We start from the raw sequence: 22,090 nt of genomic DNA, 5'->3' as shown, positions 1-22,090 counted from the left end.
TGTCTTCGACACATCCGCGCGGATATTGTATTTTTAGAAAAAATTCTTAAGAAACAAATGCATTGCGATTTTGGAGTATCGCGTTGCGAATCTTAAATCGCTTTGCGATTTTGGACTATCGCGTTGCGAATCTCGACTTTCGCGTTGCGAATTTGGAACTTGGGTTGTGAAATTTGAATTCACGTTGCGAATTTGTTGGTCATTTTGGCAAATCCAAAATTTGTTAAAATCGTATATTATAAAGTATTTCGGTCACTGAGATTATTTTCTCTTATAATAATTTTGAACTATTATTTAACATCAATATAATTTGTATTTGTATTTTACTATTTAATCAAAATATGATTTTAATTTATTTACACAATTTGATACTATTATGTTTTGAATGGTGATTTTCTACTCTCAATCATTATTAACAAGGGTAACCCGGTAAAGTACAAAGATGGTCCTCCCACTATAGGGTACTATTCTGTTGAGTTCTCACACTATTAAAAGTTATAAAATGATCTCCGATTATAGATATTACTTTATTGAGTCTCTTGACTATTAAAGTTATAAAATGATCACTCGACTATTTATATGTTCCAAACTTGTCTAATTTGTTAAAAAAATTGATGATAGTCTGAGCTAGATGTTAATATGTTGATTGAGATTTGATAGTATTTGAGATTTTGGGATCAGATTTGATCATATCACAATCATCAGGTTAACATCCAACTCATATTGTCGTCTAATTTTTAACCTAAAATGATTAGTTTGGAACATATGAATAGTTAGAGACTATTTTGTAACTTTTAATAGTCGGATGACTCAACAAAGTAATGTCTTATAGTCAATGGATCATTTTGTAACTTTTAATAGTCAATAGACTAAGCAAAATAACACCCTATAATCGGGGTTTTACCCTATTAATAATTGAATATAATATTACTAATTAAATCTAAATACATTTCCTTTAAAAAAAATCCAAATACTTATTCTATCAATTCCACATCCGATCCAAATCAAACAGTAGAGGTATCCATATTTGTCATCATAAACGAATTTTTCATAGTTTTACCATTATCTTCATGGAATTCATAGGCCAATCCTCCATGGCTAGTCACATCGATTCCGGCCATCTCCTCGTCCGATGAGATCCTCAAAAGTCCCAGTTTATGCAACACCAAAAACAATGGCCCCATGGTGGCGCTCACCCACCCCGTCACCACCAAAATCTGTATCAAATGTGCCGCCAACAGCCGTCCTCCGCCTCCCATGAATAGCCCGTGCGGTCTCCCGGGTTTCCCTGGATATATCTCGTTCACGTAAGCTTTCTTTGCGAACAATCCGGTGAAAATTATCCCCCATGCACCGCACCCTCCATGAAGTTGCGCCGCCTCCAACGGGTCATCGTATTTCAACTTCTCAGCCAGCTTGTTGAATCCGATGAGGACCCAGGACGCGACGAATCCGCAAATGATTGCCGCCCATGGATCTACGACCGCACAACCGCCGGTGATCGCAGCGAACCCGCCGAGCAAACCGTTGCAAACGTCTGTGACGTTCCAATGACCCGTGAGCAAACGTTTGCCGAAGAGAGTAGACAAAGCGGCCGAACTTCCCGCGATCGTCGTCGTGACGGCGGTTCTTCCGATGGCGCTCCATTGACCGTAGAAGGAAGAATCTGTTGTTTGTCCGTAAGTTTTCAAGATGGCGAGGAATGAACCTGGATTGAAACCGTACCAGCCAAACCATAACAAAAATGTTCCTAAGACTACCAATGTACCACTATGTCCACGTAATGTCACAGGCTTGCCATCACTGTCGAATCGACCCATGCGAGGACCTTCAATCCAGGCGCCCCATAATCCGGCAATCCCACCAACCATGTGAACTACACCGGAACCTGCAAAATCAATCACCCCAGAACCGAACAAAAGGTTGTCTTCTCGAGCGGCGCTTCCCCAACCATCGGCAGACCAGAACCAATGAGACACGATGGGGTAAACCAAACCAGTCAAGAAGGAAGAATATATCAAATAAGCAACAAATTGAGTCCTCTCCGCAATAGAACCACTGGTGATGCCGGCAGCCGCAATAGCAAAAGACCATTGATACAGGAAGTAACTATAATCAGCCGACGGGACAGGGAAATTGTCGAGCCCGAAGAAGTGCTTCCCGATGAAGCCATTGGAAGGAGAACCATAGGCCATAGCAAAGCCAAAGAGGTAATAAGATAAACCACCGGTGGCAGCATCGAGGACATTGGTAAGCATGATGTTCATGGTGTTCTTGGCGCGCACCGAACCGGCACAAAGCATGGCAAAACCGATCTGCATGGAGAATACAAGATATGCTGAGAAAAGAAGGTAGGTGTTATCGATGGCATACGTGGCGGCAACAAACTTGTTCGAGACAACGTCGAAGCCATTGCATATGTATTCGGCAGCAGCGGTGGCGTTGGAAGCAGTGCCGAGAAGAGGACGAAGATCGGCGGCAGAGCAGGTGAAAGTAGCCATAATGGATAGTGGATGTAGCAGTATAGATTCTAGTTGAAAGGATTTATGTATTAAGAGCCGGTTTCCTTTAGACTAGGAGATATCTAAACAGAATTAGAGACTCTAACAAAACTCTGTTACTTTCCTGGTATGTAGGAATTATGACAAGTGAAGTAGTAATTACACAAAATTAGAAGATTATTAACTTCTATAATAATTTACACAAAATTACAAGTTCATTTTTTCTTTGATCATTAGAAGAAATAAAATCACATTATAAATTATTACAAAATTTTTTTATGTAATTTTTATATCATTTGACATATTTATACAAATATTAACAAATATCTAACAAAATTTTCAATTTCTCTAAATTTTACAGTAATTACTCACAAAATTATTATCTTTTATGTTGATTATATGAGAAAATGAGATAACATTATACTTACGAAATTTATTATAAAATCTAAAAAATTTCCATACATTTTACAATATTTTACGTCATTAAAAAAATTATTAAAAGATCTTTAACAAACTATGTAATTCCTCTAACTTTTACCGTAACTATTTAGAAAATATTTTACATTATAATTACTCGGAGAAATGAGATTATACATAAACTTCTCTGTAAATTTTATGAAGTTAATATATATATATAGTAAAGCATAATATTTTTCAATTTTGAATATAGGATAGAAATATAAAATTCATTAAATGACCTAAGTAATAAATATGAGTTTTTTTTTGAAGTTTTAGATTCAAATATATACATATGTCAATAGCTAAAAAAGAATATGAATAGATACTATGGATATAAAAATTTCACAGCTGTGGAAGTAAATAAATAGACGCTTTCATTCAAGTTATAAAGCAGTAAAAAAAACTCCTCCCTCCTAGACCCAGTTTGTCTTTGTTGTATAACTTTAAAATGCCAACAAATACACTAAAAATCATTGGAAAATAATATTACACCTTTGGCTTCGCTGATTCCAACTACAAAGGCTCGACAATTTCAAGCTCACTTCATAAACATTTGAAGTCCAAGCTACAAAAACGTTTCGGCAATGAACGTCACGACCATTGTATACGGCAGTGCGTAAAAGTTGCTTGCTTTTAACTCGATAAAATGTAGAAACCCCAAGCTTGCTGTCTAGTAGGCGCATTCAATTCACACCGGAGGTGTCCATTTTCCGGTTACAAAGTCCTTACAAAAGGTGGATCTTTTTGAAACGACATAAAAGACTGCAACAAGGAAATAGCACGAGATAATTAAAGACAGATAACGGAAATACTTTCATTAGTAGTGAAGGAAAACATCCATGTATACGTATTAATCATGCAGAGAATGCTTTCTAAAAACAGACCTGGTATCATTGGGATAATGAAGTTTGGTTCTTTCAACACATCATGAAGTGTTCTTTTTTCACCCACTTTGACCCATTTGGATGAACCTGATACATCAAACCATAGGTCCTTCAGATAAAATACGGTATTGTGTAGTGTAACAAGATTAATGAGGAAACAAGGTTGATTACCTTATTTTAGGAATTAATTTACCGAGAATATCCATATTGAATTAAAGAGAGACAAAATCAATATTTACAAAAAAGAACATGATGTGAAAGACTGCCTAAGATACACTGATTCACCAATTTTATTCTAGCAGCGGAAAGCTACGAACAATCGCAATTAACAGAGAGAAAATTTGATGTGAAAGGTGAAGAGTGCAAAGTACATGACCTGCAGAATTGCCATGACGATAACCATCAGCTGCATCATTTTCTTCCTCTCCAATGCTTTCCACATTAGCAGCTTCAGTCCCTTCTAGAAGATAACGGAGGATTTTGGTCTTAGAAAGGCAAATCCCAGAACCAACCTGTCAAAAATCAAGGATAACCAAAATACCATCAAAACTGGATATGAAAACAGCGGAATGTCTTTGCCTCCAGCAAACCAAAGTGATTTTAATACTTCTTTAGCATACTATCATTTGAAACATACAATTTAAAAATTAGACTAACAGCTACATATAAAGACAACTACATGGTACGATCTCACTTTCGAAGAGCACCTACTACAAGTAGACAACTAGTCATTTTACTATAATACAATATACTTTCCAATGGAACATAAGATGGTTCCATTTTATACCTAATATAAGATTACAATGGCAAGCACACTCCGCTAGAATTTGTCAAATTAGAATTCATCATAATCATCAATTCATAACCAACAAGGCTTACCTCATAATAGAGTTCAATTGCTTCACGGGAATAATGGTTGTCCTTATCCCATGGTAAAGGTGGGCAACTTTCTGAAAACATGTTCGAGAGTTAAGGAAGGCATAAAATGAAGACAATATAAATCATATGGTGAACTAACAAGCAATTCGATTCATAAAGAAGAAAAAAAACAGAATGGATATGATATCAAGATGAGCCGAAAACATGTCGGTTTCACAGAAGTCCTCTATAAAATCACTGGACATAACCTCTGCATAGAGTAGCAAAACAGGCCAATGAAAAATTCCATTTTTATCCAACACCGGCTTCCTTAATCCGGTAAGTTCTCTATACATTGCATTCCCAAGCTTCAGCCTTCTATCTTCAATAGCAGAAACAAGTTCCTAATCAAACAAAAAGAAAATAAGATCCAAACCCTTTCCCCTCTATTCTTAATTAAGAAAATGGATTTTGCAGATTAAAAAAGTAGAAACCTTAGCCTCTGCAAGAGCCTTGGAAACTTGAGCTTCACGATGTTCCTGTTCCAGCTTCTTTAAATCAATCTGCTTTGCCAGTTTCTTCAACTCCTCATTACTTGGGTCTTTCTCAATCCCACTTTCACAATAAGATTTCGCCTCCGATAACAGGTTTAACGACAGGCACGCCTTGACAGCTCGATAATAAGCCTAAATATAAACATTCCAAATGACCCAGTTTTTTAAGCACCAAAAAAGGGGAAGAACAATAACTGAAAAATTAGTACCTTAATATTTGCAGGGGAGAGTTTAATGGCATCTTGAGAATCAGCGAGCGCACGGCGGTAATTCCCGAGGAGTAAATTTACATGAGCTCTATTTGAGTACAAAACGGAGGTGTATTGGTCGTTTAAAGCCTTCTGGTTGATAGCTCTAGTGTAACAGTCGATGGCTTCTTGGTAATGCTTTTGGCCCTTTTTCACCAACTCGTTGCCGTTCTCCTGGAAAACCCAATTTTCCAAAGAATTGAAGATAATTAAAGATTAGAGAGAACTGAAGAGAGGAGGAAAAACAACCTTGAGCTCGAGAGCAGTTGATTCTTTGAGGGCGGCAATGGCTTGGAGGTCCGCAATCTCAGTTTCAGTTTTGGGTTCAGAGCCTGCTTCCATCCATAGCGCCATCTTATTGGTTTTCTAATACTCGTTTTCGCTGTCTGCTGGAAAGGTAAGGTTTTTAGGTATAGCAGCAATAGAGATTATAGAAGATGAATAGAGATTTCCAGAAATGAGAATTTTCGACAGAAAAAAGGGGTAAAATATAAAATTATTCCTCCAACTATAGGTTAAATTTACATTTTGGTCCTTATCTTTTACTATTTTAGTTTAAGTCTAATTCTAAAATTAGTCCTCGACATTTTAATATTATATTAATTTAATTCCTGCCAACTATGTACAAACATAGGCAGATGCAGATCATGTTCAGGGTGGGTGGGTGAAATCTATATTTTTTTATATTAGTTATTAATTTTATTATTGGTGTCTGTCCTAAAATTTTGTTTAGGCCCACATGTATGAAAATTTTTAATAATTAATATATGTGTGCCCATTCTAAAAATATTTATAGATCTACCATTGACAATATCTAACAACCTCCTCCTCTTCCTTTACCCTCATCAGCTCTGTAGTCGGGATTGTCTCAGGAAAGGCGGGTTAATATACGGCAGTACCGGATACATTAAAATGTATTTAATAAATCCGGTTTAGCGGTACCTATTATGTTGACAACTAATAATGTTTTAGGTAGAAAATATGAAAAACTATTAAAAAATTTGGTAACCGGTAAACTTTGGTTATCGGTAAGTATCTATCCTTTTATAAAAGTGTCCAACTTTTAACATATCAAGTAAATTTACCGGTTTTGTCATAATGAATCTGTTTTGTCATATTTTTACCTGTTATTTGTAAAGTATCTTTCCTTTTTATAAAAGTGTCTATACTTATTTCACTGTAAAAATATATTTATTATTATCTTTGGTTAATATTGTTAAATTTAAATTCTAAATATTATTTTATAAAATATCAAAACAATCAAATAATTTTTTGTGTAAATGAAATTATTAAATTAATATTGTAGGTGGAAAACATGAAACACTATTAAAAAAATTGAAACATAATTACATAACTTAAAAAAATATCGATCCTTTTTATAAAAAGTATGGACACTTTCAATATAATAGGTAAAATATGATGTAATAGGTAGCGCTTATATAATGTAATAGGTATCGTTATATAATGTAATAGGTAGTTGTAAAGTATCTATCCTTTTTATAAAAGTGTCCATACTTTTTTCACTGTGGAAAATATTAATTTAAGGTTATCTTTTGAGTGAGTTTTAAGATATTAATTTAGTAATTATAAGCGTCTAATGATTTATTTTTTACGTTACGATATATATTATTATTAAATTAAAAACAATAAACATATATATTACATATTTATTATTATATTTGGTTAATATTGTTAAATTTAAATTCTAAATATTATTTTATAAAATATCAAAACAATCAAATAATTTTTTTATGCAAATGAAATTATTAAATTAATATTGTAGTGGAAAACATGAAAACACTATTAAAAAAATTGAAACATAAATTACATAACTTTAAAAAATTATCGATCTTTTTTATAAAAAGTATGGACACTTTCAACATATATAATGTAATAGGTAATTTGCAATGCTATCGGTATAAATATACGGTTTACTTATAAAATAGGTAAATATAAGCCTACCTATTACATTATATAAGCGCTACCTAGTATTTTATTGTACTTTATAATATTTCCGGTTAAATAATATAACATAACCGGTCTAAATTTTAACCGATTACTTATTTAACCGGTCACACCATATATTAATCATTTTTTAGGCGCCGCACCGCAGAACTACCCTATACAGTCTCCTTCAGTATATGTAAACTCTTGTTAGTTAAATTTGTTGTCGATGAAACACCAGAAAACTCTTCAAATCTCTCGACCGCTGTCTAACTCAAATCACTATTCCACTTGTTCTAAATAGCGATGGCAACAGGTGGCTGGTTTAGTTGAAAGAGATGAAGCCTACATGTGCTAAACGTTTTGTTCTGTATTATCAATTTTTTTCAAATTTGACCCAAACTGTATATATATATATATATACTTAAAACTAAAATAAAAATTTAATTAAAAAATAGAATAGACAGAAATATCAATATAATTATTTTAAATATATAAAAGATAATTATAATATTATATAGGCTTAATCTTACATCACGTGTTTCTTTACCTTAATTCTGAACCCAACTCAAATCCGAATTTTTAAAATAAAAATTATCCCTAGTTCTATCGGAACCAAAGTCCTAACAAATTTAAACCTAATTAAAGAGCTTGACGATAATAGAATTTGGAGTCGACCATTTAAGGATGATCAAAATACCTGAACCGCCGATTCGACTAGGAGCGGATTTTAAAAAAAACAAATTAAATTCAAGACAGGACAGGACAGAATATATACAAGACGGGTAGAATTGGATTTTAGGTGAAAAATCACTGATCCAGTACAAATTATTATCTTTCCCTTTTATATATATAATATATTTAAAATTTTAAGAATTTTTAATTTAATAATGTTAAAACATATTCTTTAATTGTTAAAATACAGTAAAATATTATAAAATATATTATTTTAATTATTTAAAGTATAACAAATGATTATAAATATATTGTCATATAATATATTATTTTAAAATATTCGAATTAGGAATCAGGATTTTAATCTAAAAATTGGGACGGAAGAAAACTAAAACTCATGATTCTATTTTCTTACTGTTCATGGTCTTGTTATTTTGATGAAAGAATTAAAAACTCATTTTCAGAAGTCAAATACATAAGAAATTAGCTGGGAAAAGATTGACGAATAACGACCCATTTCCGTACAGCCACTTGCTGTTTTTCTGTTCAATGCACACCATCAAAGCTTCTATTAAAATAGTCACTAGAAAACTCATGATTCTATTTCTTACGTCATGGTCTTGTATTTGATGAAAGAATTAAAAACTCATTTTCAGAAGTCAAATACATAAGAAATTAGCTGGGAAAAGATTGACGAATAACGACCCATTTCCGTACAGCCACTTGCTGTTTTTCTGTTCAATGCACACCATCAAAGCTTCTATTAAAATAGTCACTAGATCAATTCTAAAAAAACAACTCTCTCATTTCTCGGTTTTTTTCTTCTTCTCTAGAATGCACAAGCCTATGCTAATCAGCTACGCACGAGTTAGACGATCCCAAGAGGTTTCAATATCAAAGAAAATCATACCAGTGTCATAAGACATATGATTGGAAGAAAGTGAATTAAGTTCTGCAATAATAGACTCTTCGGGAAATGACTGGTCATCTAAAAGGAAGCTCTCGAGCTCGTTGAAAAGCGATTTATGTCCCTCGTTTACCTCCTTGGATGCTTCTTTCTCGTTTGTGGAGTTTTGAAGCTGTAAATAATCAACAGACGGTTGTTGATTGCTTTGACCGATGTTGTTGATCCAATTCAAGTCAGAATCTGAGAAGGCATGATTTGTTGCCAGTTGATTCTGATTCTGAAGGCAATTGTGATCGTGGTTCAAGCTTGACTGAAGAACAGGCTGACCATAAGCTGAAGATTGAGGCACGGTGTTGGAAGGGACAAATTGGGGACCCAAGTTACTAACTTTAATACCTCGATCCCTTCGAATTACAGTATTATGCACCCCTAGTAAATGATGTGAAACTGGAAGCGGATGCATTGTTCTTCTATTTAAAACACGTTGGCTACCCACATTTGGGTGATGTGGAACCCCATATCTGGTAGAAGAGGAACTAATTATGGATGGCCGTTGGATATGAGTTTGAGGTATGAAATTCCGACCAGCTCGAGTTGGAATTACCCTAGAAACTTGACTTTGCAGTGCATACTGCATACTGTCATGTCGTGTAGCTTGGTTAAATCGGGGCATTGCTGTAGATTGAGAAGTGACGGGAGCTTTTGTAACTGGTATTGGAGAATTTCTCTTATGCCTGAAAGTCTTCCTCAAAGTCTTCCACTTCTCCTCTTTATCAGTGGCATGACAATGATCAGTACTAGAGGTACCCAAGCCCCAATAACTACATGGTGCTCGCGAGTCACAAACAAAGCAATGGCACTGCAATTTCAGAAGGGCATTTATTGTTTGCGTTAGAAATGCATCCAAACTACGAAACAATGCAGCAATCAACCATCACAGAAGTATAAAGTTTCAAGTCACTTTACAAAAAAATTAAGATATTACCAATTCACAATGTTGTTCATGTGAGGTTGAACTGAATGGAAACTTAGCACAATCATGTCGGGGATGGGGGTAATCTCTGCACGCAATCTGCAACCATATCAAAGAGAAATGAGAAAGCTATCACAAATATCGTACCTTTGAGGCAAGAGATACAGTCTTCAATGCAAAAAGCAAAAGGTAAATAAGTTAAACATTAATAATATTAAACATGTTACACAAATGCACCCCAAGATCACCCCAGGTCTTGTGCTACTTTCAATTTTTTGAAATTTCAGAAGCAAGATTGGATAATTACGTCCACTTCTACAACAAAATTATCAATCAAACAGACGTTCTACTGTCGTTTAAGAATAATAAATGCATCACATCTTTAAACAACATGAACATTTAAAATTGCTGGAGCTAGAACACATTCCAGAAAAATATAGAACCGCAATGAGAAACTCACAAAAAATGCAACAACAAAAAAACATCAATATTTTAATCAATTTAACATGCAATGCTACCCAGAAAAAAAAAACTTTCTAAAGCAAAGCAACCCTAAAACACAACACCAAGTCACCAAGCAAAGCCTTCCTTCACTTGAAAGCACATGAACTAAACAAAGCCTTCCTTCTGAAGAAATAACCGCTTGCCTAATTTCAGCAGCAGAATATTGAAAAAATAACCAGCGTACTCGGTCAAAAGAAAAAATACCAAAAAAGGTATAAATTTACCTGCCCTTTCTGGCCGACAATAAGACACTCATCGGAATCTTTTTGGGGATCATTAACCTCCGACAGCGCCTTATCTGGGTCACTTTCCAAAACGACACAATCACCGTCGTCCTCATCAGCAACCTTCCTTACCACTGAATTCGGTGACTTTGACTTCTTAGTGGGGTTGACTTCTCCGACAACCGTCAAGTCATCAGGGTCGTGGAACACATTATCAACGGCTTCCAGAACTTCCGATAACCGGTTGTACTCGTCCCCCTTTGGATCCTCCCAAGCAGGAGTCGCCTCGTCGTCGTCGGAGCTTAGGTAAAAAATAATAGGAGACGCCTCCATAAAAAGAGTAATTAAAAAATTTAGGGTTCTATTTTGTCAAAATAAATAAAGTAAGAAGAACCTTCTTCTATTCAAGGGAATTGCAGGGCTTCTTGCAATCTGAATAAATAGGAAAAACGGGAGAAATCAAAAGGAAAAGCAGAGCTTTGATACATGAATAATTCAGTGAAAGAATCTGAAAAGAGATTAGGAGATACGAATGTTGGGGTTTAGGAATGCGAATTTGTAGGGAATAATGTCGAAAAATTAGGGTTTTTAAGTCTCGAGAAGATTTTGTTGCCCTTTTTTGGTGGGCGAAATTGAAATTGAAATTGGAATTGAAGCAGTGAAGTGAATTGAAAAGTTTAGGGAACTGGACGTGGATTTATATTGGAGACCCTAAAAGCGAAAAAGGAAAATAAACTTAGGGGTATAACTGAGATTTCGAAGCTTTGGAGTTCGCGCGACGACCGACGATATCACATACCGTCTGTCAGTTATATATACCCATTGCACGATATATTGACTCATGGCTTTCCGTTTCTTTCTTTTATTATTTATTTATTTATTATCTTTTTAGGTCTCTACTATATTTGACATGTGATTTAATTTTTTGTTTTCGTTAATTTCTTTTAAAAAATAAATAAATTTTTAAAGAGAAAATAATTTCAGTTACCAAAAATCTCAGATGATATACGATTTTGATCAATTTTTTTGGATTTGCGAAAATGACCAACAAAATCGTAATGCGATCTCTAATTTACATTGCGATATCCACTATCGTAAATTCGAGTTGCATTTCGCGTAATGATAATGGACGAACGACGAGTGGGATGGTTCTTTGGGATTAAGGATTTTAGAAATATTTAAAAAAAATAAAATTTATAAAGACATCAAGTATCACATTCTAACTGATTGATAAATTTTTTATAACATTTGTCATGGCCAAAACATTTAAATAGTAATATTAGAAATATTATACATTTAAATTGATTAAAAAATGTTTAGATACCTAAATAAAAAATATATAATTTGAACACAATATTTATATTAAGCCTTCAGAATAAAATAGTTTTCTTATATTTGAAAATTCTTCTCAAATAAATTTTGAGTCCTCTTTTTTTTATTGGTCTTTGAATTTATTTTAATAATATAAGATATGATTATAAAATAATATCTATTCATAATTTTTTTAATTATTAATAATATATATACTTTACAAACACAGCTCAGCCATAAACCTCTATGATAACATTACTCTCGGGGAAAAAAATCAATTTGGTTTTCTCAGTTCCTGACAAAATTTGTATGTAAAACAATACCCAGTGATCATTGGGATTATTTGCAACTTGCGGCCACATCTTGTCGATTTTCTATAGCTTCAAAACGATGAGCATGCGCGACTCTTGATGGTTTTCAGTTTTTCACGTTTCACCGCTTTAAATGCGCGTTTATATCATGAAATAAAATAGTTTTCTTATATTTGAAAATTCTTCTCAAATAAATTTTGAGTCCTCTTTTTTTTATTGGTCTTTGAATTTATTTTAATAATATAAGATATGATTATAAAATAATATCTATTCATAATTTTTTTAATTATTAATAATATATATACTTTACAAACACAGCTCAGCCATAAACCTCTATGATAACATTACTCTCGGGGAAAAAATCAATTTGGTTTTCTCAGTTCCTGACAAAAATTTGTATGTAAAACAATACCCAGTGATCATTGGGTTATTTGCAACTTGCGGCCACATCTTGTCGATTTTCTATAGCTTCAAAACGATGAGCATGCGCGACTCTTGATGGTTTTCAGTTTTTCACGTTTCACCGCTTTAAATGCGCGTTTATATCATGATCCTAAAGGAAAGAGCAGAGCAAAAAGAAAAAAGGCCAAGGACAAAGACAACAAGAAGTGAAGCCCAGGAGCCGGAGCATTTGACCGTTCAATTTAGGTGTGAAAATCTGAGTATTTTCTTTCCTGTTACTACCTTTGCCATTTTTCTCAAAGGAAAGTGTTACTGCAGTGGTATTGCTTATAGTTTACAATATTATTGTTTATGTATTTTGGAAATGTAACAGTTTACCTTTTCTCATTGTCTTTTTTCAGAGAACTGGTTGACAATTACAACAAAAAAACAAATAAAAATGATATAAATGGGAGTCTTTTACCACTTCAATTGATGACTTATCTAATACACGTGATGCATTATCTAAACTTAATATTAGTAATTGTTTTCGGTAGAGTTCGCTTAATCTCCTCCTATGTGTAAGTGTAACCTCTCCTTTCACCTTTTATATTAAAACTTAACTCCTTTCTATTTTTAGCATTTCCCTTCCCCTCTCTCTCGCTTGAAGGACCTAAAACTATGCTAATCAGACAACCAAAATAATAGTAACAAGAATAATGATAAAAGCAAGCAAGACAATCTCTCCTGTTTCTGTTCTGGTTATGTTTGATGCTATATTGCTTATTTATTTCATGTTCTGTTTTTATTCTCATTTCCTTTTAGGAATTTGTATCATGCTGGGCCTTTTGATTGATTGGTTTGGTCTTTTCTTTATCTTCTTTCCATTACAGCCTAGGTATTGTTAATTCAAATGTGTAGACTTTATGGAAGAAAGAGGCCGCAATTTCATTTTATATGATTTTTGAAGCATATGTATTGGAAGGTTTCATGGTTCGGGTAGTTAGAGCATCGGATCAATAGGTAATAAAAGGGCACCCGTTTCATGTCTTTGTGTAATTTATAAAAAGCTTTGCTTTAAGAGGATGGTGTCTTGTAGATTCTGCAGCATAAATGAAAAAGTGTGAATCTTTTAGTGATAATGGCTGACAATTTAACGGAGGAGAGGTTTGGGTTTAATTGGTGAAATGAGCAGCGTAACATAAGATAAAAAAGCAAGTGTTTACAAAATGGAAACCATTGAAGAAGCTGAAGGACAGGTAGACCCGTCACAATCTTCCATTTGGGAAATAAACCCTGATTTTCAGGAATCTATGAATGAGGTTGGGGAAACACAGAATCCAGTGCAGCATGGTAGCACTGGTCCACCAAGGCTGCCGCCATCGGGGCATAGGCGCACTCGGAGTGAATTCCCAACGTCAGGACACTGGCGTAGCAATAGTTTCCAGAGATTGAAAACTCAGATGCAGAAGGCTTGGCAATGGGGCGGCCATGCAAGGGATGATTGGTACCAGTCGAGCTTCAATCCTGAGGTTTTGGCAAATCAGAAACGCCAGTGGTACCAATTCAGCTCCAAGTCTATGGTATTTAGACTCAACTCTTTTCTTTTTTCCAGGTTTTCTGTAATCAATCATTTTGTGTAGCTGTGAAATCTTTTTCACTGCACTTCTACAAGTCACACATTGCTTCCTTTTCTTTGTGCTATTTTCTGTAATGACTTAGTATGTCATAATGTAGGAAGTCAAGTTCATACCTTAAGGTAGTTATTCTGACAAAAATCTATTACTGATTGAAAGATTTTTGATGTTGAGATAAAACAGGTAGTGAGCATTAGTCAAATTGGATTCTGATATATATATATATCTATGCCTTTCAGAATTCAGAATTCTAATCTGGAGGATGTTGTTTCAGGATCATATTAAATACAAGCAGCCCGAATCGATCTTCGAGCACTTCATTATTGTTGGGATTCATCCAGATGCTAATCTTGGGGTCATGGAGGAAGAATTTGCTAGAAGGAAGAAGTGGGAGATGGAGATGAAAAGATCTGGAATCATAGATCTTAAGCTGATACAGCATAGGGGGCCTCCACTTCCGACATTCGAGCCTCAGGTTGACTACATAACTAAATAGAAGGAGACCCTTTTTATATTTTCAACATGTTACTCTGCTCCTTAATTTTCTGCAATTTAACAATTTGTGTTTCTCGTATTTCGTGTTTTCATATGTAATGAGGCGTTTTATTCAATGAAATATGAGATACTCTTTTCTTCCTTCCTATGTTCATTAACATACTTCTTAATATGTGGACGAATACGAAGGGAGTTTTTAATGAGACCTCCAACTTCTATCAAAAAACAATTTGCGTTTCTCCTTGCAAGTAAAGGCAGTGCCATTACAGAAGCAAGAACTTGGTTTGTCAGTCTTTGTGTGTTGTCTTTTCTTCTTAAACTCTACTTGATTTCTGTTCATAAGAAATGTTAACAAAAGAAAATCATTTTTTAGAGTATATGCATTTGATCAATGATAATGTATTTCTTTTCATATGAACAGACATCATTGTTGTGTGTTTTTCTTTTCTGTTATTAACAGATGCTTTTTAAATACCCTCCTGGGAAGAGGTTAGCTATGCGTATGAAGGACTTAGCCAATTTTTGTTTTCCTGGAGGTGTTAAGGTTTGATCCCTGACTTTTTGCAACTTTTTGCAATGTACTACATTTCTTTTTCCTTTTCTGGGTATTAACATTTTTGGATTTACATACAACATTTAAATTTTTATATGAATTAGGGACGGTTCCTGGAAAGAACACCATCATTTAGTGATCTAAATGAGCTTCTTTATGGACAGGTATACATATTTAATATGTTTCTATTATATCACGTTAAAGAATTCCTACGTTTTCCTCGTCTTGTTGGACCTTTTTGTTCTTTTTGAGACTTAATTAAAATGTAAGTGTCCGAATTATATGTTTTGTTTTGTTTTTGGTAATGTTAATTTCTAATCTCTAAATCGCCCACTGGTTCATCGTCATTGGTGAACCTGTACCACTGAATCAATCACCACTACCTATTCCTTCTGTCGTTGGACCCCCACTGGTCGATCACCCCTCCTTGTTGCACGAAATCTCTAAATCCCTTCAACTCTGCTCCATCATGCACCCAGCCGTCATCCACTGGTTCATTGTCGTCGGTGAACCTGCACCGCCACCTAAACTGAATCAATGGACCGCGATGCCCGAACCTCCGGCCATTTGAGTAGATTTAGGGATTTCATGGGGCAGCAAGGGGGCGATCGACAAGTGTGGGTCCGATGACGAAAGGGGTGGACAGTGGTGATTGATTCGAAGGCAACATTTGACGTTTAGTACGGAGTTAGGGATTTTTGAGGTTTTTTAAAGAAAAATAAATATTTTAACTTTTTTTTAAATGAAAGAAAACAAAAATTAGACCACGTGTCATGGACGGCAGCTTTTTTTTTATATATATACTTATATCGTAAGGTTGACCATATAATAATAATAGAATAAAACTTTAGTCACCTATTTTGATAAAAAAAACCTTTATGCCAAAAGTTATTTTTTGAATGGGGATTACTTCTTGTACTGTATTACACAATGACTCGCTCATTCTCAAGTAAATAAAACATAGCAGATAAAAGAAGATAAAAGAAGAAAAGATTATATGATTTTCTTTTATTCAGTTATATGGTAAACCATTCCTTTAAAAACATGCATGTGTAGATGACTCTGTGCTTACCTCTATTTCTATCTTAGTCAATGAACACTTTCTTCTCATTTACCAAAGTCCAAAAAGTGATGCTCCAACTGTATATAAGATGAAAGAGTTTTGTGTTAATCAACTCAAAACCATTTTTGGGTTAAGCCACTTAACTCGTGTTTTGTTTTGAGAGGTATTCTTAGTGTCTTTAGTCATATATATGCCATTCATTCTGAATGGTTGTCCTTAAAAAGTATAAGAAAGGTAACATTTTTAGCGGTACACTCTTTGCAGGAGCATTTGAGCACAGACGATAGCGCATTTATTTTTAAACTTGAGGTACATTTCATATTTCTTCCTTGAGCTTTGTTGTTGCATCCTCAAAATGCTTCCATGGATTTGATTGTGTTGAACTGGATCACTTTATGGCAATCTAGCAATTCAATTTCTCCAACATTACTTTCATTTTCTACTCAATCATTATGACCTTCATTGTAAGTGTTTATAATCTGTGTGAATGACTTGAGTCCGACAATGGAACAAGAATTTCTCTGTTTTGTTTCATGTCCTTTCACTTCTTGTAGAATAGGCATTTATATGACAAACAGGAAATGATGGATTGTGAAACATTTTATGCTCCCTTGATCAGGTGGCTGGCAATGCTACAATTTATGGTGTTTGCTTACATGTACTGGAACTTGTTGAGAGGCAACCTGGTATTTTAGGTGGTACATCACCTCCTACATCATCCGGAGCATGCTGCCAGTTTATGGTATCTGCACCTCGCTGCTATTGTTTGCTAACTAAAGTGCCTTTTTTTGAGTTACACTATGAGATGTTAAACAGGTTTAAAGTTAATTCCTTTTCCCATATGATCCATATTGTTACTGTAATTTGAGGCAGATGTTAACTATGAGTATAATGTTGTTGATGCTCTAAATTCTCAATGTTTTACTTGGATTCAGTATCATTGCTCAGGAGCGCTTGAATCGAATAACAGAATTTGTTAATGAAATGTCTTCTTCTCTCAATGATTATGTCCCATCTGCCACCAAACTAGATGAAGAAATGAATGATAACGCTGAGTCTCTAGACCGGGAGTATGTTAACGATTGGATGGCTTCTGCAATACCCGTAAACAGTCCTATAACTCGTAATCCCACTGCTGGTGGATTAACTGCTGATGACGAGGTTTCATCTGTTTCACTAAAGATAAGTTCAGCACTGACATCTGAAAGTGTAGCAGCAAGTGAGGTTTCAGATTTGGGCCAAGTTATGGAAATAGAGAGGGATGGTAGGAAGAATGTCCTATATTTTGATGATAATATATCTGAAGCCTCAGGATATCATTCTGATGCCTCGGAAAGAATAAATGGCAACTATGAAAATGGACAAGCTTCTCCTGAGATTGGAACCTTTATTGGCCTGAGGAGCCGTAATTTCGAGAGAGTTGGGAGTTCTCCATGCCTATTCAGGTGGCAAATTATGATTAAATTGATTGTTAATTTTGTATTTAGAATAAATTGAAAAGAACTCCATTACCATAATTAGATGAGATTCTCATGTGAGGAAGTACTGTAAGATATATGCCTGATATATGAGTGTATCTATTGTTGTTTTAGATTTCTCTTTTTTTCTTGTGGTTTCTCCCCAATTTATCCCTATCACAATTCAGTAATATATTGTTATCTTTGGCAGTCCAGCTAGAAGCCTGGCGTCAGAGGATGACGATGACGATGACCTTTTCTCAAATCCTGAGAAAGATTTCGGGGATGACTTCATATTGGAGTGGGCTAGGGTTAGTTTTCTATTGTTTTCTACATGTCATTTGTATGGTTGGGTTTCCATTTGATGTTTGCTTATCTGATCACTTTGATAGGAAAACAAAAACGATATTCTACGGATCGTTTCTGCTTATCATGCTATATCTCTTCCGCCACGAGGAAGTGAAATAATTTTTCAGCCTCTTGAGCATTTACAAGCTATTGAGTATGTGAGACTTCCAGTTTCTGCCCTTGGAGTGGATGAAAGTTCTCTATCTTCATCTGAACCTGCCGAGGTATTTCTTTGTTACACTGTTTTTAATCAATGCCTGCTTCGTAGCATATATATTCACTAAGATATCACTGAACTTGGTGGAAGGTTGAAGCAAAGTTGGCAGCAGCTGAGGAAGCTTTTGCACTTTCGGTATGGACGGTGGCAACAATTTGTCGAGTCCTCTCTCTTGATAGTGTAATGTTCTATGATGCAAATCTCTTCACTTCAATTCATTTTGATAGATATGTTTTCACCTTTTGATCATTCTTCCAGATTTTGGCAATGGTTGCTGGAGTATTATTGGAAAAACAGGTTGTAGTAATTTGCCCTAATCTGGTAAGAAGATTGCATTCGTATTTCCGTTCCTATGTGTCCTGCACTTTGGTCAGCTATAGACTATATCCTGACTTTGCCACTAATTTGCATCAATGCAGGGTGTCTTATCGGCTGTGGTGTTATCTATGGTTCCTTTGATTCGTCCGTTTCAGTGGCAGAGTTTATGTCTTCCAGTAATCTCCCTAACCTCTATTCCTGCTGCTCTTTCTGAAGTTCTAGTTAGTATATGTACATATAACTGTAATAGAGTCCCTTGATACTTGGTGGCAGATTCCATTTCAGATGTTTGGCTTTCAGTTACAAACTGCATTTAGTAATTCTTCTGGATATCATTCATACTTTTAATAATCTTACATGATCCTTTGTATCTCACTTTCTGAAACTATATTGCACTCAGGTGCTGCCGATGAGGATGCTTGATTTTCTTGATGCACCGGTTCCGTTTCTTGTGAGTTGTAGTGTTCTTTTGGATGTTAATAATAATTAAAAGAAAAATGATGGTATGATTCATGAAATTCTAAGCTGACACTTGACATTAAACTGTAAGGTTAGAGTTTTAACCTGCATAAGAAAGACAAAAAAAACATGTTCCTTTACATGCATATGTGATGTATATCGCACATGCACGAACAGGAAAAGATTCTTCAGCTTTGTAAGTAGGTTAAAGCTCTGAATGAACGTACAGTTATTATCTGCAAAAGATGTTACAATAGCATATATTTAGTGGTAATAGAATACCCTGATTTAGTTTTTTGTTTCTTCATTATATAGGTTGGCTTACAACAAAAACCCATGGATTTGAAAATGAAAACATCTAATCTTGTTCAAGTTAATGTGCTCAAGAACCAGGTATTTATGATTTATAGACAGTTTGCATGTTTGGTTATGAGATTTATAGCTCCAGATTATGACACTTGCTATTATAATGTTCGATATAGACTGAGATTTGGTAATCTATTATGATTGCTTGAATTGTTTCACCCTAACTCGGAGTATTCTTAGTTCTTTTAAATGTTATTCAGGTGAAAACATGTCACTTGCCTACACTTCCTCGGCATAGAGAACTTTTATCGGAACTAGGGCCGATACATTCCAGACTCTCATTAGAAGGTTCATTTGCTAGAAGGCATCCTACATATAGGTGCAATGAAGTGCAGGTGTTTACTGGTTATTTTATAGATACCTTTTATTCTCGTCTTTTGCAGCAACTGACATCAGTTTTACCTATTCAGGCTGAAGCTGCAACAGAATTTTTGGAAGTCATGCGACGATACTTCGAGTCACTTTGTTGGGATCTGAGATCTCATACTATTACTAGTGTAGAATCTAATAATGACAGGGTTGACACTTCGGTTCTTATAATTTATGTTGTCCTCTGGTTTCTTTCCTAACAAGTAACAAATCGCTGCATAACTGGTTGATCTCTCTCATTTTCTTTTTGTGTGTTCAAATAACTTCCAGGTTTCCTTACTACTTAAAGATAGCTTTATTGACTCTTTTCATAGCAGGGACAGGCCGTTTATTAAGGTAATTTTATGTTCACTTTCGCAAATGCGTCGAACCATATGTTACAGATTTGCAGCACTGGACCCTGATTGAACACATTGCTGTTGTTTTCCCTTTTGCAGCTGTTTGTAGACACTCAGCTATTCAGCGCTCTATCAGATTCTCGATTGTCTACCTTCGAACATGAACCCTTAACATAATCCGATCAACAGGTTCATTGCGTCGGGATAAGCTTCCTAAGCCATTTTCGAATAGTAAAGGGTGCAGTACCATAAAGATGTGACTCACTTGGCAGCAAAAGGTTGCTAAAATGCTTATGGAATCAAACTTTGGTCTTACTCACAAATCCTTGTAAATGTCAACATTTAATTGAACAGTTTATACTTTTATAGAGCAACTCTTGAAATTATCAACATATGTTTCTTTGGAACCTCTCGTTACAAAAACTCCTGCATGCAAAAATAGTCTAAATCATGTTTTTAATAGTCCGGGTATTTATAAGATATTATATATTCAAAATTTTCTTAATTTATTAACAGCATACTCCACAAACACAATTATTCAAATCTAAATCTTTTAAAAATAGTAATATAATTCACCCGATCGAATTTAAATTATGCCTTAAAACTGAGAAGTGGGGGCGGTTTCGTACATTGTTTGATGGCTAAGGCACTTGAACCACTCCAAGAACAAGACAAACTTTTGATTTGTATGAGCTTGGAATGACGTGAAATTCACGGGAGTGAGTTGAACGGTGTAGGATCAACTGATTAATATTAAAGAATTAATTGATTAATTTATGTTTTTGTGATTCAGTTTGATGTGACATTTCTCGAACAATGTTGAAGTAGCCCCAAAATGGAACTTGTAATGCATGAGAGACATTTGTATTAAGTCGATGAAATGTTCCAGTGACAGGAATGGGATGGAGATTCCAGTGTTTTCTTCGTGGACAGAATATTCAAGCAACAATGCTTCCTATTGGAAAACACACAACGGTGGACATGCTCAAATTTTCTATCCATTCGACTTGATCCAAAAATATACACATTCTATTCAAAAACATGATTCGTCCCGAGTCTAAGATGATTTCAATTGAATCAAAATACAATCCGTCTTTTGAGATAAAATTCGACTCGACATAAATATATTTATAAAAGATTCTTAATTTTATTAAAAAAATATGAATATAATTGAAAAAAATAATACACAATGGGTATTATTGTAATTATCTCTAAATATATAATATATAATAATTTATATTTTGAGTTGAGTCGGATCAATTATTTTTTACTCTATACTTAAATTCGACCTGAACTTAACCTCTAAAAGATTTAACTCGACCCAAACTTAATTATTTAAAAAAAAAATCCAATCTAATAGAATCGAATCAAAACTCGTCGAATTTAAAACTCATGCCCATCTCTAAACACACTCATCAGATGATGTAAATATCCTTATATTCTTTACCTTATTTGCCTTCAATATTTTCCTACATACATAAATGGATTTGGGAAGGTATATATTTATCTATATGGTAAAAAAGATTAAATATTTTTAAAATATTCGAAAATAATCTAGAAATTATAAAGTAAAGATTCAAAATATAAATATTTTTTTTAAAAGAAAATGGGTTCCCTCTCTTCCCTTTAACATATAAACTAAAATTTAACAGCTTTTTTAAAATAATAAATATAAAATTTAACAGTAAAGGAACGTTGAATGTAGCAATGGAAAGGAAGAAATGGGTTTAAAGCGT

The 22,090-nt window shown here is 34.4% G+C and overlaps 4 protein-coding genes across 5 annotated transcripts; 1 reads left to right on the top strand and 3 right to left on the bottom strand.

The window, feature by feature from the left end:
* Positions 1-1,004: 1,004 nt before the first annotated feature.
* LOC120143548 (ammonium transporter 1 member 4-like) lies at positions 1,005-2,508 on the bottom strand. The gene has a single exon (XM_039157846.1). It carries the CDS (start codon positions 2,499-2,501, stop codon positions 1,005-1,007), a length of 1,497 nt encoding a protein of 498 aa, XP_039013777.1. The 5' UTR covers positions 2,502-2,508.
* Positions 2,509-3,487: 979 nt separating this feature from the next.
* On the bottom strand, positions 3,488-5,942 carry LOC120143480 (tetratricopeptide repeat protein 4 homolog). The gene is made up of 8 exons (XM_039157789.1): positions 5,754-5,942; positions 5,466-5,678; positions 5,197-5,388; positions 4,906-5,106; positions 4,724-4,804; positions 4,221-4,356; positions 3,845-3,931; positions 3,488-3,722 (listed from the first exon to the last, which is right to left on the bottom strand). Exons 1-8 carry the CDS (start codon positions 5,856-5,858, stop codon positions 3,649-3,651), a joined length of 1,089 nt encoding a protein of 362 aa, XP_039013720.1. The 5' UTR covers positions 5,859-5,942; the 3' UTR covers positions 3,488-3,648.
* Positions 5,943-8,851: 2,909 nt separating this feature from the next.
* On the bottom strand, positions 8,852-11,381 carry LOC120143492. The gene is made up of 3 exons (XM_039157799.1): positions 10,732-11,381; positions 10,016-10,102; positions 8,852-9,889 (listed from the first exon to the last, which is right to left on the bottom strand). The coding sequence occupies exons 1-3, from the start codon at positions 11,062-11,064 to the stop codon at positions 8,981-8,983; spliced, it is 1,329 nt and encodes a 442-aa protein (XP_039013730.1). The 5' UTR covers positions 11,065-11,381; the 3' UTR covers positions 8,852-8,980.
* A 2,157-nt stretch (positions 11,382-13,538) lies between these two features.
* On the top strand, positions 13,539-20,531 carry LOC120143481. Of its 2 annotated transcripts, XM_039157791.1 has the most exons (19): positions 13,539-14,317; positions 14,646-14,846; positions 15,327-15,410; positions 15,524-15,583; positions 16,747-16,791; positions 17,102-17,298; positions 17,418-17,496; positions 17,539-17,927; positions 18,151-18,250; positions 18,332-18,511; positions 18,595-18,684; positions 18,763-18,825; positions 18,924-18,998; positions 19,223-19,273; positions 19,597-19,674; positions 19,848-19,982; positions 20,058-20,165; positions 20,287-20,352; positions 20,454-20,531. In XM_039157791.1, the coding sequence occupies exons 1-19, from the start codon at positions 13,964-13,966 to the stop codon at positions 20,529-20,531; spliced, it is 2,433 nt and encodes an 810-aa protein (XP_039013722.1). In that variant the 5' UTR covers positions 13,539-13,963. The 2 variants fall into 2 exon arrangements, with proteins under 2 accessions (XP_039013722.1, XP_039013721.1); XM_039157790.1 differs by having other exon boundaries at positions 17,418-17,927.
* The last annotated feature ends 1,559 nt before the right edge of the window (positions 20,532-22,090 follow it).

Source organism: Hibiscus syriacus, unplaced genomic scaffold (assembly GCF_006381635.1).
Source record: "Hibiscus syriacus cultivar Baekdansim isolate YM2019G1 unplaced genomic scaffold, ASM638163v2 tig00110858_pilon, whole genome shotgun sequence".
Classification (NCBI taxonomy): Eukaryota; Viridiplantae; Streptophyta; class Magnoliopsida; order Malvales; family Malvaceae; genus Hibiscus; species Hibiscus syriacus.
Note: the sequence above shows the minus strand (reverse complement) of the source record. Positions and strands in the feature narration are given on the sequence as shown.

Coding starts and splice junctions, on each gene's coding strand:
- LOC120143548 (XM_039157846.1), bottom strand. CDS start 2,501: ATGGCTACTTTCACCTGCTCTGCCGCCGATCTTCGTCCTCTTCTCGGC.
- LOC120143480 (XM_039157789.1), bottom strand. CDS start 5,858: ATGGCGCTATGGATGGAAGCAGGCTCTGAACCCAAAACTGAAACTGAG. Junction 5,679..5,753: donor CAACTGCTCTCGAGCTCAAG/GTTGTTTTTCCT, acceptor TGGGTTTTCCAG/GAGAACGGCAACGAGTTGGT. Junction 3,723..3,844: donor CATTATCCCAATGATACCAG/GTCTGTTTTTAG, acceptor TCCTTGTTGCAG/TCTTTTATGTCGTTTCAAAA.
- LOC120143492 (XM_039157799.1), bottom strand. CDS start 11,064: ATGGAGGCGTCTCCTATTATTTTTTACCTAAGCTCCGACGACGACGAG. Junction 10,103..10,731: donor TTGTCGGCCAGAAAGGGCAG/GTAAATTTATAC, acceptor ATATGGTTGCAG/ATTGCGTGCAGAGATTACCC. Junction 9,890..10,015: donor ATGAACAACATTGTGAATTG/GTAATATCTTAA, acceptor CTGAAATTGCAG/TGCCATTGCTTTGTTTGTGA.
- LOC120143481 (XM_039157790.1), top strand. CDS start 13,964: ATGGAAACCATTGAAGAAGCTGAAGGACAGGTAGACCCGTCACAATCT. Junction 17,299..17,417: donor CACTATGAGATGTTAAACAG/GTTTAAAGTTAA, acceptor ACTTGGATTCAG/TATCATTGCTCAGGAGCGCT. Junction 19,983..20,057: donor ATAGGTGCAATGAAGTGCAG/GTGTTTACTGGT, acceptor TTACCTATTCAG/GCTGAAGCTGCAACAGAATT.